Source organism: Quercus lobata, chromosome 1, assembly GCF_001633185.2.
Source record: "Quercus lobata isolate SW786 chromosome 1, ValleyOak3.0 Primary Assembly, whole genome shotgun sequence".
Classification (NCBI taxonomy): Eukaryota; Viridiplantae; Streptophyta; class Magnoliopsida; order Fagales; family Fagaceae; genus Quercus; species Quercus lobata.
Window position 1 is genome coordinate 20,214,707 of NC_044904.1, and position 17,316 is coordinate 20,232,022.

At 32.3% G+C, this 17,316-nt stretch overlaps 1 protein-coding gene across 5 annotated transcripts; it reads left to right on the plus strand.

Moving 5' to 3' along the window:
- The first annotated feature begins 2,960 nt into the window (after window positions 1-2,960).
- LOC115982557 (probable inactive receptor kinase At5g10020) lies at window positions 2,961-10,374 on the plus strand. 5 transcript variants are annotated; one of them, XM_031105216.1, is made up of 5 exons: window positions 2,961-3,122; window positions 3,290-3,347; window positions 3,444-4,341; window positions 6,404-7,972; window positions 9,497-10,374. In XM_031105216.1, the coding sequence occupies exons 3-5, from the start codon at window positions 3,711-3,713 to the stop codon at window positions 10,084-10,086; spliced, it is 2,790 nt and encodes a 929-aa protein (XP_030961076.1). In that variant the 5' UTR covers window positions 2,961-3,122; window positions 3,290-3,347; window positions 3,444-3,710; the 3' UTR covers window positions 10,087-10,374. The 5 variants fall into 5 exon arrangements, with proteins under 5 accessions (XP_030961076.1, XP_030961047.1, XP_030961060.1 ...); XM_031105192.1 differs by having other exon boundaries at window positions 3,083-3,122; window positions 3,290-3,336; window positions 3,436-4,341; XM_031105206.1 differs by having other exon boundaries at window positions 3,108-3,122; window positions 3,436-4,341.
- Window positions 10,375-17,316: the final 6,942 nt, after the last annotated feature.

Sequence of the window (17,316 nt, forward strand, 5' to 3'; positions counted from 1 at the left end):
AATACTTACAACAAAAGAAATTTTTCTTCAACCTCTTATGCATTCTATTTCTATTACACTAAAGCTTGTATTATCATGTATTTCAGCATTTCAATACAATGGCTAACTGTCAAATTTTTCAGTACCCCATGCCAATTTTGTCCCTTCTGTTGGCACTAATGGGATAGGACATTTTCTAATTGCCTCAGCTGTCTCATGCTTAAAAATCTCACTTACTGATATTTCGAATATAGTACTACAGTGCTACTGACTTATCTTTAGCAACTAGCACTAATGAGATATGAATCTTTCTAATTGCCTCAATGGTTTCCTCTTCGAATAATTCAAATGCTCCCACTTGCCTATTAGATTTCCTCAAGCCTGCGACAGACCATTCTTTGAGCTCTAGCTTCTCTGAACTTGCTCTTGGCCTAAGCTCTCCACCTGTGGAATCTATATGATATGGCTTATATTCTAAATGTAAATGTCTTGACCATCGCCCACAGCAAAACATATTCGCATGCATATCCCTGTTACTTACTACACCTTGTGAGAACCCTTAATTTAGAGTTTAAACATTCACTAAAATTTTAAGGTCCAACAGAATATGTTATCATCAGTAATAATGACGATGGTGACAATATGATATCATCAGTATTGGTGGAGGTGGTGGTAGTAACACAATGAAATGAAATGCCAATAAAGCTACAAAATTTTCAACCTCTTAAAGTTACTTCCAAGTGTTTATTTAAGTTATACAGGATGCACTTTTTTTTTGCCAAGTAATTAATGAATGCACAATAATAGTAATAGAGAACGTCAATGATGGAGATTGTGATTGGGTGCAACACCCCACCCGGTGCAATTACCCCATTTTCGCACACAATTTTTTTCTTTTTTTTGGTACTACTCTCACTTTTAAACTTTTATATATTTTTTTTAATAATTTTTTTATTTAATGATTGAGATTAAAAGTTTCTTTTTTCAACTCTTAATCTTAACTATTAATAGCTATTGTTTCAAGTAGGTATTACACCTTATCTCAATCCCTACGAAGGAGAGTATCTATAGTCAAAAGTAGCTTAATCCTAACTTTCATTAAATTACCGGGAAGGAAAATAGAAGAGTTATAAATTTTTTTTACAAAATATTGATGTGATGAGTAATTATTAATAAGTGAAAAAATGATGTCAGTTAATGGTGAGTCTAAATAAGAACTAATAAAAATATGTCATAATAATAGTTTGTAAAAATATTGTAAAATGGTTTACGGTTATAATATTATTAAGTGAATAATTATTGGTAAGTGAAAAATTAATATCAATAATAGTGAGTCCAAATGAAAACTAATAAAATTTTATTTTAGTAATAATTTATAAAAGTATGGTAAAATATAGTTTGCTGTTATAATCTTTACTAGGCCAAGATGGTCTTTCCATCTTCCTGTCCTGTCAACTTCATCCCGTGTCCACTGTGGCACCCACCACGATTGCGTTACCCTTCAGGCGAGGGTGGGGAGCAGGAGTTGATTTGCTAAACTATTGATCTTTAATCATTTTGTAATCTTCGAAAAAAAAAAGGTACCTCTCTTTTGTTTTTTTGCTTTTGGTTAGAAATGGATAAAGGCATCTCATATTATTCTCTTCAACATGACTCATCTGACTCTAACCGATAAACTATGAAGAAGAGCACGATTATATCCAACACATAATAAGCTAATTATTAGTAATCTTGAAACTCGTAAGAATTTTAAACTAAGCATAGGCAACTCTTTTTTTTTTTTTGATGAGAAACCTCCCTTCTCAGGGAGGGAAAGCATAGGCAACTCTAATACCCAATATACTTTTTTTTTTTTTTACTTTTTATTTTTTTTATTACTTCTCTTTTATATAGAGAGCAATAATAAAAGTTAATTGTATTCTTGTATAATAATAAAAAATAATTATCATGTAATGAATGTCATAAATTCAAATTTTTACATGACAGATAAAAATAAATTTTTTTTTTCAATTTTTTTGTTGAATATTGCAAAATGAAATTGGATTGGACTGTTCAACCGGAACCATATCCTAAACCGGTATGATAAAAATGGCCAGAATCGATGGATCAACCAATAAAAACCGAAAATTGAGCCCTTTTCAGTTTTTAAAACGATGACCTCAACAAATGTTGATGTGGTATATGTGTATTGGATGCTAGGACGAAGCTATGCTTGAACCAAGGGGGGCAATGGCCCCCTCTGGCCTAATGAGAAAAGACAAAATATAAATATATAAAGCTTGGTTTTGAATTTTCATGCTTTATTTTTGTTCAATACTTTCATGTTTTTACAAAAAATACACTTTTTTTATTCAAATTTTCATTAAATTTTGATTCTTTTTGTGGGTTTCTATTTGGGTTCTAAATGATTTATGAAATTTATCTTAAAACATTAACATAAGATAATTGCAGCTTAAGTGTTTGATGAAGTTCTCCAAAAAAAGCTTGGAATAAAAATGCACACATATATATACCTACATACATACATATTATTCTAAAGCTACAATATAATAAACATGGAGCAACAATATAATAAGCTTGAATAAAAAACATAGTTGTCTTTGTCTTAATCTAGAGGTACAAATACGAAGGTTTTGACTATAGCAAATTTTTTAAACATCTGATCTGAGTTGAAGTGTATTTATTGATCGAAATCCTAGCTGCGTTCTTGATTGGATGACCGGAAGCACAGGAGAGAGACCTTAGAGATGTCAGCCTGTCCAGTCTACTCCTCCCCTTAACTAACCCAGGCCCACAGTGCCTAATGCATTGGGAGCGGTGCTCGATGTCTGTGGAAAAATTCATGTACTCCACAGTCCACATCCACACTCTAACTCAACAGTCAAGAGTCCACAACCACAGAAGTGTTCCCCCAAAGTGAAGCTGTATTTAATACCTGCAAAATCCAAATACCTTAAAATAAAATAATAACAGATCAGCTATCTTCCAAAAAAAAAAAAAAAAAAAACAGATCAGCTACCATTGCCATTGCCAACTACCGACCATTCCAATCTTAATGCCCATTGCCTCACTCACTCTCACTCGTCACTCTCTCTCATAGAGCTCACTGTTCAGTGCCACTGCCACTGCCCATATAATTTATAGTAAGACATTTATAGTGGCTACACTCTCTAATAACTATTCTCTGCCTCCAATTTCCAACCCCACATTGTTCCTCCCATTTTGCAAAGCTTAATAACTCAGATTTATCAGTACTTTGACTACTTTCTTAGCTCCTTTTTTTTTTGTTTTTGTTTTTGTTTTATCTCAGTGAAAGAGAGCAGCTTTTATTGAGCTTTTTACTCATTATTGATGCTGGTATTGATTATGTATCATTCCCTTCTTTCATTTTCCTTCAATTCCTTGTTGTTTTTCTCTTTTTGAAGTTTTTGAGAGTTGGGTTTTTGTGTAATCAAGGAATGCAGGTAATCTGTTTGATAATATTGCTGTGGGTAGTAGTTGCCTCTGGACAATCAGATTTGGCAGCACTGTTGGAGCTAAAGAAGGGCTTTGTAAAAGACCCATCTGGAAAAGTGCTTGCTTCATGGATTTCTAAGTCCTCGGATTCTAATGGGTGCCCTCTAAATTGGTATGGGATTACTTGCAGTAGTGATAACCATGTGACATCAATTACTCTCAATGGTGTGGGTCTGGTGGGTGAGTTTAGCTTCTCAGCTATCTCTGGCCTTGGTATGCTTACCAACTTGTCCATTTCCAACAACCAGTTCACAGGGACTATTTCCATGATTGGTTCAATTCAGTCCCTTCAATATTTGGATGTTTCAGGCAATATGTTTCGAGGGTCAATACCCTCTGCATTGTTCAATTTGAACAACTTGGTGTATTTGAATCTTTCTTCAAACCAATTTGAAGGCAAAGCTGGTGCTGGTTTTGGCAAACTAGAAAAGTTGAAGTATTTAGATTTGCAAGCAAATGGCTTTTCTGGGGATATAATGCAGCTTTTGTCCCAAATAGGTAGTGTGGTCCATGTGGACCTAAGCAGCAATCAGTTTTCTGGTTCATTGGATCTGGGACTTGGGAGCACCTCTTTCGTCTCCTCCATTCAGTATTTGAATATTAGCCACAATTCCTTGGTTGGTGAGCCATTTGCTCATGATGGATTGTCATTTTTGGATAGTTTAGAGGTGTTTGATGCTAGTCATAATCAGCTTGTGGGGTCTGTACCTTCCTTCAGTTTTGTGGTCTCTCTACGTGTTCTTCGCCTTGGAAGCAACCAATTTACAGGCTCTCTACCTGAAGCTCTTATCCAGGAGAGTTCAATGGTCTTGTCTGAGTTGGATCTTAGTCTTAACCAGCTCCAAGGTATCTTCATTTAAACACTTTACTCTAGCTTTTTTGTAAAGGTATTTAGATTACAATTTGGCATACAATGATACAACGTCATGTAGAGTGTACTTTCTTATTTATTTATAGCCAAAATGATGAGTACCCTTCAAACAACTTTCTTGTGTTATATGATGACTAGTATGCTTCAAAGATCAAACTATTTTCACGCGTTTTATGTTCCTGTAGATTATATGCATTTTATTCTGCTAGTAATGTCAGTGCATTTGGCTAAGGCCAAAAGACACTTTTGGGTCTCTAAACTTGTATATTAGTCCCGGAAGTTTAAAGTGATCGCATTTAGTTCCTAACAAACTTAAAGTGATCACTTTTACTCCCTAATGTGTCTATTGGAGTGATGACTTATTTAGGTTTTAGTTTAGCCACATCATCTAAGGGACTAAAAACAATCACTTTAAACTTCCTAGGATTGCTCATGTGCTAAACTCTAGGGATTAAAAGTGTTTAAGCTTTTGGCTGAACATCAGCTATGGCATTCTCTGAAGTATCGAATAATTACGTGGTAAGAGGTGATCAAAAAATTATCAAAGAGGCATTTACAATTCTACTATAAAACATCAGCTGTTTTGATAAAATAAAACACCTTTTATTATTTTTCACACTTACTAATGATGTTTTCTATTGATCCATCTTTACTTGTGAAAGCATGCTAGAACTGAACTCTTCATCTAATGAGGAAAGAGCCTCTAGGTGGGAGTCACACCCAACAATAATAAACCAAATTGGAACTGATGAAATTAACAGTTGCGGGTCACCATGAACAACTGGGCTTTAGAAACAATCCATTCTCAAAAACTTTTAGCCTTTTTAGAAAGTAGACCATTAGTATCAAGTACTTACTAACACTAATAGAAAGCTAAGAATAGAATGAGAAAATATGGTGAAATTTATTTTAATTTTTTATGTCTTTATGTTGATATTAAAATATGATGCTTATTCTATATCTAAATGAATCGCTAGTAAATTTGAAAATTTGGTAGTCTTTATACAACTTGGTTTTCTTGGAAAGTGAGTGATGTCTAATGAAGGCCCCACTTGTTTGGTGGAAAAGTGAGCTTGTAAAATGCAATTCTGTACACATGCATAAATGGAAGATCCTAGTAAAGTGGTTTAATGGGAATATGTAGTTGTATATATGTTCAAGTTCCAATCAGGAAACCTTAAGTGAGCTTCATTATTCTATTAAATGAAACTATGAGTTATATAAAAGTAACACAGTCTATGTCAATCCTTTCCTTTTTTATGAAAATGACATTGCAACATGTATAGGAAAAGCATATATAACAGAGAAGATAAATGGGAATGGTATGATTCATGTCAATCCAATTTTAAGTCTTGTGTATTAGGTTTTGTACCTTATTGTGACTTTGTGTTTATCTACACCAAATTCTGCACTGAGGTTGATCTGTGTATGACCTCAGTAATTTAACTTTTTGGTGAAGTTTCGATGGGATGGTTACAGAGGTAAAAGAGAATGTTATTCTTTATTTTTTTTAAATGGGTGTAGGATTAGATTAATCTCAGTAGTGATTTGGCAAGAATTTAACCTTAGAGTAGGAATTTTAATGGTGATAAAAATAAGAACATAAACTGTTTTGTTGGAACATAAAATTAAGGGAAAAAAGGGATTAGTCAATTAATGATTTCATAAAAAAAATCGCTGCTGATGCTCAAATTCTTAATAATATTTCTATCTTAGAATTTAGATCATAAGAAGTTCATCATCAATACCAGTCAGTACTTTAAATATGTTCAATGCTCATATTCTCGTGTTATAATAGTTTCTTTTACATTGCTTGATGATGTACTTCAATACCCTTTTTAGATGTATACTGTGTGATAAATCCCATTGCAATGATCTGTTTAACTGTTCAGGAGAGAATTTCTTCTGCTGTAAAATGTGTCATTCTTTGTTGATTTTTATCCAGTATATATAGCTGGCAACTAATAAGTTCTTATTCCAATACTCCATTTCTTCCATTTTCCTTTGTAGTTTAAGAAGAATTTACATTCATGGCAGGTCCAGTGGGAAGTATCACCTCTGCAAATTTAAAGAAGCTTAATTTATCTTCAAACAAACTGACCGGATCCTTACCTGCCATGGTAGGCCACTGTGCCATCGTAGATCTGAGTAATAATATGCTCTCAGGTAACTTGTCCAGAATCCAAAGTTGGGGTAATTATGTTGAAGTTATTCAGTTAAGCTCAAACTCATTGACAGGAAACTTTCCGAACCAAACTTCTCAATTTTTGAGGCTGAATTCGCTTGAGATATCTAACAACTTGTTAGTGGGTGATCTCCCTCCAGTATTGGGTACTTACCCAGAACTAAAAGTGATTGATCTTAGCCTCAACCAGCTTAATGGAGCCCTCCTTCCAAGCTTGTTCACTTTAACCAATTTGGCTAGCCTTAACTTATCAGGCAACAAATTTTCTGGATCAATACCTCTTGAAGAAATTGGAAATATTACTTCAATAGGTTCTGTGGTAGATTTGAGCCTGGTGTCTCTTGATCTGTCCAAAAACTCATTGAGTGGCCATTTGCCCCCAGGGATAAGTAAGTTTAAAAACTTGGAATATCTTGATTTATCTAAAAACAACTTAGATGGTAGCATCCCTGATGACCTTACAGATAAATTGAATGCATTCAATGTGTCATTTAATAATTTCTCTGGTCTTGTACCTGAAAACTTAAGACGGTTCCCTGAGTCAGCATTCCATCCAGGAAATTCCTTGCTCATTTTTCCTTATTCACCATCACCTCCGAATGGTATTCCCAACTTGACTCCAAGGGAACACAGGTCTCATATGACAACTGCTGTTAGAATTGCCCTGATTGCAGGTTTGGTTGGTGGCACTGCTGTGATATCTCTTATGTGCATATTGATATATTGTAGAACCCACTGGCAGGAATATAGGAGAAGCAGTTCATTAGAAAATGGTGCAAAGAAAAGTGTTGCACAAGGGAGTTCCTCTATTTCTCATAGATCAGGAACCAACAAAAATGTGGACCCATCATTAGGTTCATTTAGATTTGATCAAGATACATTATCATCATCCCAACTGGGATCTGCACATGTTGCTGGTGACACTTCATCAGTTGTAAAGAAGCCTAAAAATCTTGGGCATCCAGAATCAGGAAAATATGAGGCAGGAGTATCTTCTCCTATGTCTCTTATTTCATCTTCAAATCCATCACCTTCTAACAACCAACAACTACCTGATAATCCTGGCATGCTCAAAGTTTGTTCCCCAGATAAATTAGCTGGGGATTTACATCTCTTTGATAGTTCCTTTCTATTTAAAGCAGAAGAACTTTCTTGTGCTCCAGCAGAAGCCATTGGAAACAGTTGTCACGGAACATTGTACAAAGCTACACTTGACACTGGTCATATATTGGCTGTTAAATGGTTAAGGGAGGGAATAGTGAAAGGAAGGAAGGAATTTTCAAGGGAAGTGAAGAAACTTGGGAACATCAAACATCCAAATTTAGTTTCTGTGCAGGGTTACTACTGGGGCCCAAAGGAGCATGAGAAACTGATAATATCAAATTATATCAATGCACAGTCTCTGGCAATACATCTTCATGGTAAGATTCTTTCTTTCTTCTTAATGGTAGACATGCATTCTAGAATCTTTTGAACTCTTTCACTTCAGAAATTCAATTCATAGGATATCAAGTCAATGGACACACCTTTTATAGCCTATACTGAAATATGGTAAGCTCAAAGCTGCCTTAAATTTATAGCCTATATATCCTTTGGGTGAATGGAAGAGTTTCATCTTCTTGAAATGAGGAATTTCTCTGATGGTTGATACTGTGGAATCTGATTGGTGCTCAGCCAATTAGATCCAAAAGCTGGGACAGAATTTTTATGCCACTTGCACTGGATCTGGGCTGGCAATCCTATGAGACCTGATCTATGTTCATGATGGTCTTATTCTCTTTTCTTTCCTTAATTTTATCAATTATTTATTAGTTATTTTCTACTATTAGGTATTCTTTATGGGATTAATGTAGCTAAGAGACTTTCCTTGACAGTTGGCAATAAATTATCTAGTCAGACGACTCCGACCATATTTGCACTTTTGTCCTAGGAAGCAGTGGTAAACTATGCAACCCTAAGTTTGGGTATACGTTACAGGGCACTCACAGTTTAGTTGTACACATACATTAGCAGATGAATCAAGAGATGGAATTAGAATACTCTTTTTGAAATGGGCTTGGGACAAGGCCTTCATTAGCTCATCTTCCTCAGTTAATTAATAAAAAGGAGTTGGAATTGAAACACAGAGTCCATTTAGTCAGCCCTTTAATATGTTATACCATGGTAGGAACGTATTTTTTATACCATGGTAGGAACGTATTTTTTAGAGAATTTTGAATGTAAGTAACTAAACCACAATAAGTGGATTTCCTGTATTCAAAAAATGAAAAAAAAAAGAAAAAAAAAGAAGAAGAAGATGAAACATTAGAAATATCAATTTGGAGATTTTGAATTCTTGGATTTCGTGAAGTCACATTAAACTCTACTTGCTCTTGTTATGTTTATTTCAAATTGTGGTTTGGATTTGTGTGTACATAGGGAATTTTTTGGTACTTATTTTACCCCTTTTTTTAAAAAAAAAAAAAAAAATTTATTTCCATGCACTATATTTCTATGGTCTTGCACAACTTATTTAATCCCTAAATCAAAGTTGTTGACAAACTTTAGAAACCTAACATTGATTCAATTAATCCATTCATGTATATCCCAATAACGTAATTCTCTACAAGTATGGAATCAATTAAACATTATGGCAATCACAATAACTTGGCACCTGCCATAACTTGGGCCCTAAGGCTTTTCTAAGTTAACATCTGCTATTGGCATCTGGCACTTAATTTGCATAAAGCATGTACAGAGCCAGTATCCTTAGTTGACTCCTGCCAATTTTTTTGTTGGAAAAAACCTATGATTTGATAGAACTACTCATGATGACTGCCAAAAGGACTGACTACTGATTATAGAGAATACATTTTCCTAAATTTCTATTCAAGTTACTTATTCGGGCTTTATTATTCCTGTATTTGATAGAAAATTATGTTGCATGCCTTTAATATCTTCCACAGAGGTGGAGCCAAGAAAACTGTCACCCTTGTCCCTTGGTGAACGGCTTCAGGTTGCTGTAGATGTGGCTCAATGTCTGAACTTCCTACATAACGAGAAAGCAATACCCCATGGAAACCTCAAATCCACAAACATTTTATTGGAAACTCCTAATCTAAATGTACTCCTCACTGATTACAGTCTACATCGAATATTGACTCCAGCAGGAACAGCCGAGCAAGTTCTAAATGCAGGTGCCCTTGGCTATCTCCCTCCTGAGTTTGCTAGCTCAAGTAAACCGAGCCCATCATTAAAGAGTGACGTCTATGCATTTGGAGTTATCTTGTTAGAGCTTCTGACTGGTAAAAGTTCTGGGCAGGTAGTCTCTGGGATCCCAGCTGTGGTTGGTCTAACTGACTGGGTGAGGTTATTGGCAAGAGAAAATCGTTCTGTTGAGTGCTTTGACAGGCTGATTCTTGACAGGAACAAAGTGGAGCACCCTCCTAGAGTTCTTGATCATATGCTACATGTGGCTCTAAGGTGCATCCTTCCTGCATCTGAGAGGCCTGACATGAAAACAGTTTTTGAAGATCTTTCTGGGGTGATGCAGTAGAAGATGCCACCAGTTAAAACAGCTTTAACTGTTATTGGCACTCACACCAATTATTAGTTGGTTCTTTTCCTAAATTGATTTTCTTCTCTGTTGTCTTTAATTATTTTAACTGTTTTTTTTTTTTTTTTTTGTGTGAATAGTAACGTGAATGACAACTCTAGATAGGTTTTTAACAGCTTGAGGCTAGGTCATTCTTTCCACACCCAAATTGGGAATGTAATTTCATTCTTGAATTCAAGTAGTGTTAATTTTTCATTATGGAAATAACCTTGCAAGAGGTTTTGTTCATCCGTTTAGTTTTACTTTTGGGTGTATTTATACATATGAGGCTTGATAATTAATTGATAGGAAGATGTAATATAAATTGGATTACATCGTCTTTTCACCAATTTTCAGCATAAAGATTAGCCTTGTGTCTTTTATTTGCTTATTTCAAGGTATAGATAACTTTTATTTCATCTCATTTACTCAAACACCAAGAGATTTTCACTGAACAGTACATGATTAGCTTGGACAAGAACTATCATACAGATATGGTGTCCAAAAGTTAGTGGGAAAAACAAATTATTGTGATTAATCTTGGAAGATATGGAGGGTACTTTACAAAACTATAATTTGTTCATGGACTTCTGATTGAACTTCACAAGCATTGGGCTTGGCAGAATGTTTGAACTCAACTAATCTGACTGGCAGGCAGAAAGTATTTGATAGAGACTAAATTAGGCATAAAAGGCTCAAATCTACGGAGGAAGCAAGATCAGGCTATTGAGGCCTAGATCTCTTTACAGATGAAAGGGGCCTCTTGCGGCTGAATGCTAAAAGCCCAATTCAAGGACAAAAAAGACCCTTATGGGTTTCACCCTACAAACGTGGAAGATTCAAAAGGGCCCAATGACCCAATTCAGCCATAAGCAAAACAAAACGGCCACCTAAGAACAAGTCACTAGCCTTATCAAAAAAAAGGAAAAAAAGAAAAGGAGAACAAGTCACTAGCATGCTAACCAAGTATACAGCAACCCATCACATATGCTATAAGCTCGAGTTTGCACTACTCCACAGAGCAAAAGTTCCACAAAAAGAAACACCATTCTTTGCCCACAATATAATATTAACAAAACTTATTCACTCTATATACGTATTTATATATTTCTAATTTTTACATTTTTGTGTGTACACTCACATGGTTTATTAAATAACCATCTCTAGTGACGGAGTTAAGATTTTAGTTCAGGGTGGCAAAATTAAAAATTAAATTTAAAAAAGAGAACTTAAAAAAATAAGACAATATATATATAACAAAATAAAGGATTGGGTTTAAGTTACATCTAGTGTAACTTTAAGCAATGTTACATTACTCAATATTTTTTAATTGAATGCGAATTTTAACAAATTTATCGTTAGATTACATTATCTTTGTATGTTCTTCATACTTGCAAAATTTCAAGGTGATCAAAGATTAATAGTCGTGTCATCAATCAATTATTTAAATTCAAGTTTTTTTAATTTAAAATAATGAATAAAAGATGAGTTTATGGATTGAATGGTAAATAATATTCAATTGACATGAAAATTGGCATGAATGTTAAGAACATATAGAATATGTAATTCAATGGTAGGAGTTTCAAAATATGAATTCTATAACAAGTTATTGGATGGTGTAATGTTGCTTAAAATTACACCAGGTATAACTTGAACCCAACCCAAAAATAAATAAACAATTGTAAATAACCATAAGTATCATACAAAATCTAATATAAATGTAAACTAAGATTGAAATTTTGATACCTAGTTTAATTTACTCAACAACTCTGGACTTTTTCCGTATTTTAAAGCTGTTGCATAGTTACTTCATTTTCAACACAATTTCGTTTAAAATTCGATATGGACTCGTTAACACTTAACACGCTTAGAATTCTCTATATTTTCAATTAACTACAAACATATATCATTAAAGTAAGAGATTAATATAAATAAATAAATCCTTACCTTGATTACTTTTTAAAAAGTTGGTAGGATTCAAACTTTCTTTCTTTATTCTCAAGTATATAAAATTTGGGTTTATAACTTAAATCTATGAGTTTGAAAAAGAAATCAAGAGATGGAGGAGAAAAAAAAAGATAATGGAGGCTTTAGGGGTTTAGTTCTGTATAAGGACACACCTTTTAAAAACTATTTTGGGTAAAAAATAGGACTATCAATTGAAATGCTGGAAAAAAAAAAATGATAAATACAAATGTGCCGTTATTCTTTTTTTTTTTTTTTTGGGGGGGGGGGGGTGTTGGGGTTTTAATAAGTGCTTATGATTCCGTGATTGGGTGCAAGACAACACAGTCAAGGCCTCAAGGGTGAGTTACTATGCTCCAGCAAAAAAAAAAAATGTTACTGTGCGTGAGAAGTGTTCCCCTATTCTTTTGGTCAGAGCAATTTTCTTGGGAAGTCTTTCCCTATTCTTTTGGTGTCAAAGCAGTTTTCTTGAAAGTCTTTCCGTATTTTTTTTGGTGTCAAAGCAGTCTTCTTTTAGCTAAGGGATTATCTATACTACTATTTAAGGGACTTCCCTTATTTGGATTCTTCATTTTTTATGCCTAAAATACCTTCATCATACCCACTTACAAGTTTTCAACTAACGGGGATAAATATGTAAATTAAAACTCTTACATTTTAAGACCCACAAACTCACGTACGCTTTGCAATTTCTATCTCTCATTCTTCTTCAGATTGAAGACATTTAGTTTAGCTCTACATCTTCCTTTCTTTTTCTTTAGATTAAAGACATTTACTGTCAGAAACTCCAACAAATTTTCAAGTTCTATCTTTTGCAAGTTCCTATTTGTTTTCTTTTCTTTTGTTTATGATTGACTTTCTTTGAGTTTTACTTTTTATTTATTTTTTTATTTATTATGTGTATCACGTTAACTCTTTTTTTTTTTTTAATGTAATTTTGAAATGAATGGTTCCTTCATACACTCTACCACTGTACTTCTTAATGAATTGTCATTTCATGTTGTAGGTATTGTGATCTAAAGATAGAGCTCCTTTATACTACAAAAGAAGCATTCAAAATCATTCGTGAATAGTTAAACATTATGGCTTCCCTTACCTCCTTTAGTAGCCTTTGTTTACATTTTATTTAAAAATTTGGAATTGAAATAAAAATAGTTACCACAATACTCCTTGATTAATGATCAAAATATAAATGATCAATTACTATGTCCTTCTCCTTCCTCATTTTTTTTCCTTCTTCATATTTTTCTTTTTTTTTTTAAGGAAGTTTTTTTTTTACCATCATTGTATATGTTTTTGGTGTTAAATTTTTTTATTTTATTTTATTTTTTACCATCATTGTATATGTTTTTGGCGTTAAATTTTTTTTATTTAGGTATATAGCAACCTTAAGTTCTACTTTCTTTTTCTTTTCTTTTTTTTAATTTTTATTTTTATATGTATCACGTTAACTCCCTTTTTTTTCCTTTATTTTTTTTATAAAAATGTAATTTTGAAATGTTAACTCCCTTTTTTTTCTTTTTTCTTTTTTTAAAAAATGTAATTTTGACACGTTAACTCCCTTTTTTCTTTTTTTTAGATCTTCATTAGTTATTTATTTAAATAGTTGATGATGTGGTGATAAGATTTTAAAGAGTCCATGATAGAGTTAAATTCTAAAAAATCTTTATTTTTATTCTGAACAATTTTAATAGGATTTTCAGGAAAAATGATCTCATTAAAATTTAAATCAAATACAAACTCTAACAAACTTATGCTATTATCTTTAATAATACGCACGCTAACTTTGGTTTGTTGATTAAATTTTTTTATTTAGGTATGTAGCAACCTTGAGTTCTACTTCTTCTTCTTCTTCCTTTTTTTTTTTATTTTTTTTTTATTTTTTTTATTTTTTATTTTTTAAATGTATCACAACTCCCTTTTTTTTCTTTTTCTTTTTTTTTTTTAAAAAAAAATGTAATTTTGAAATGTTAACTCCTTTTTTTTTTTTTTAATGTAATTTTGACACGTTAACTCCCTTTTTTTTTTTAGATCTCCATTAGTTATTTATTTAAATAGTTGATTATGTGGTGATAAGATTTTAAAGAGTCCATGATAGAGTTAAATTCTAAAAAATCTTTATCTTTATTCTGAACAATTTTAATAGGATTTTCAGGAAAAATGATCTCATCAAAATTTAAATCAAATACAAACTCTAACAAACTTATGCTATTATCTTTAATAACACGCACGCTAACTTTGGTTTGTTGATTAAAGTTTTTTTTTTTTTTTAAAAAAAAATACTTGGTTTAACCCTAATTCTTTTATCTCTCTCAGGTTCATATACGCACAAATTTTTTGGATTGCATTGAGGAGTAATTGGAATAGAATATTAGATAAGTTTGGGTGAGAGATTTTACAATAATTATTATATGTATTAAACCTCACATAAAGTGGTTGTTATCTAAGAAATTATTGTAAAAAAAATTGTTTATTTATAGAAACTATATTTATCATTTGTATAATTCTATGTCAAATTCAATTTAAATTTTTTATCTTTAAAATTTCCCTAAAATTTAACCTTTTATTTTCTTTCAAAATCAGGTATGTTAGTGCCTAAATATAAGGATATGGATGGAGAAGTTATATTAGTAGTTTTATAGTAGGAGTCTTTTATTTTTCCAAAATATGGAAGAGATTTAAAAGAAAAAAAAAGAGGAAAACGTGAATTTGGGTTAAAAAAAGAAGGTGGTCGGGTAGTTTTTAAATGTGGGATAGAAAGTGGGATTTTTTTAAATAGTTCATGGATAGAACATGGGATTTTTTTTTAGACATGTAGTTGTTTTTTTTTATAAAATTTTAAATAAGGATAGGGTCACACCAATTCCCCACCTTAATCTTTTAAATTTCACTAAAATTTAGCATTTTATTTTCTTTCAAAATCAAATATGTTAGTGCCTAAATATAAGGATATGGATGGAGAAGTTATAGTACTGGTTTTATATTAGAAGTCTTTTTTTTTTTTTTTCCCAAAATATGGAAGTGATTTAAAAGAGAAAAAAAAGAAGAAAAAGAAGAAGAAGAGGAAAACGTGAATTTGAACTTAAACGTGAATTTGGATGTTGTTCCTACTGCTATGAACTTAAACTACATTTAATGTACTTTTGTTCAATAAAAAATTTAGAAGAATAGCATTGACGAATTAAAATAAAAGTTCATTGTTATTCCCATTGGGTCTTTGTTAAACCACCTTTAATAATACTTTAGAGTATTATTTTTTTTTTCTTCTCAACAAACAATCATGAAGTTTTTATACAATTTTTTTTCTAGATACTTCTAATCATTAATTCCCAATTGTATTAGCCTTTTGTTAAGGTTAAAGCAACATTTAATACTTTATTAAAAAAAAATCTCAAAATACAATTGTGGTTTTATACAATTAATGTGTATCTCTTGCCATAAAATTTTCAATTTAAGCTTTTATTTACTTATGTTATGGATGTGTAGTAAATGGTTAAATTTTAGGATTAAAAAAAGCTACATTTTGGTATTAGACAAAAAATGACAACTGTCATACATAAAATATGAAAAAAAGAACAACATCAACAACACCAAAAAGGAAAAAAAGGAAAAAAACACACCAAAATTCTTTTTAGGAGCATTTCGTTTAACAAAATTCTTATTAATTTACTACTCCATAGAAAATGTTACGTATTTTATAAAATACAATATAAGTATTGACTAGTCTCTGAGCACGCGTGTTTTTGGATAAGAGTTAATTTAGAGCATTTATTATAATTTAAGATTACTATATTTTCCAATCATAAAAAAATCTAGTTATTATTATTATTATTTTTTTCCTTCCGTATCAAGAAGGGCCAAACATTCAAAGAGTGGTTCCCTCTTCCTAGTATCTATGAGATTTTTTAGGAGGAGTCAAGGGGGACAATTGCCCCCTCTCGACCCCCTGCCTCATCTACAGTTTTCTTGGAAGTCTTTCCCTATTCTTTTGGTGTCAAAGCAATTTTCTTTTAGCTAAGGGATTGGCTTTTTTTTAAAAAAAAAAAAATTATATATATATATATATATATATATCAGGAAGGGAAAAACATTCAAAGAGTGGTTCCCTCTTCCTACTATCTATGAGATTTTTTAGGAGGAAACAGGGGGGACAATTGCCCCCTCTCGACCCCCCTGCCTCATTTGCAGTTTTCTTGGAAGTCTTTCCTTATTCTTTTGGTGTCAAAGCAATTTTCTTTTAGCTAAGGGATTGGCTTTTTTTTTTCCCCTTCTGTATCAGGAAGGGCAAAACATTCAAAGAGTGGTTCCCTCTTCCTAGTATCTATGAGATTTTTTAGGAGGAGTCAGGGGGGACAATTGCCCCCTCTCGACCCCCCTGCCTCATCTCGAAAGTGTTGAGACTCCTATATAGATGATAATGGGATAAACGAGACACAAATTTTTTTAACAACAATTTGAGTCAATGGGGTATAATTCTTGATAAAATTTTTTGAAACAACAAAATTATGAATATGTGTATATATATATATATATATATATATATAATCCCATCACAGTCTTTACAACAAGACATGAAGCATGCACCCTTTAATGTCACTCTCTCCCTTTTAAATCATCCTCACTCATGCTTTATCAACTAGACAACTAATTACATATTAGAATTCACTCTCATCAAGCTTTTGCTGTAGCCCCCACAGATTGAGTTCCTAGCTTAATTAGCTGTATTTTCTCTCTCATGAGTCTCTCTAGTTCTTAGGTGAAAAAATCTTTTAAGAGTTAGGTTTCTCTTAAGTGTGCTACAATATTTTCGTAAGATTTTGTCAAGAAAACTTGTTTTTGTAAGAGAGTGATCATGTCTACACAAATCTCAACTTTAATGAGAGTTTAAGTGTTTTAGACAATATTCTAGTATTTAAGTATTCATCTCTCTAAAGATCCTTTAGAGTCATTTTAGAATCTATTGTCCATAAAGAGAATTTGTATGAATGTGTTGTGTTGATCACACATGGCACCATGCATGAGGATCAAGTTTGTGCTCCCAGTGGCGACTCTATGAATTTTTTTAAGGGTGGTCATTAGGAAACTTAAATTATACAAAATCTAATAAAAAGATAACTTCATATATTAATGAAAAATGCACACGCAAACACATAAAGTCTTACAATTTCCTTCTATAAATTTTCTTATTTTGAAATTGTTACATAGTAGTCTTATTATCAATGTTGC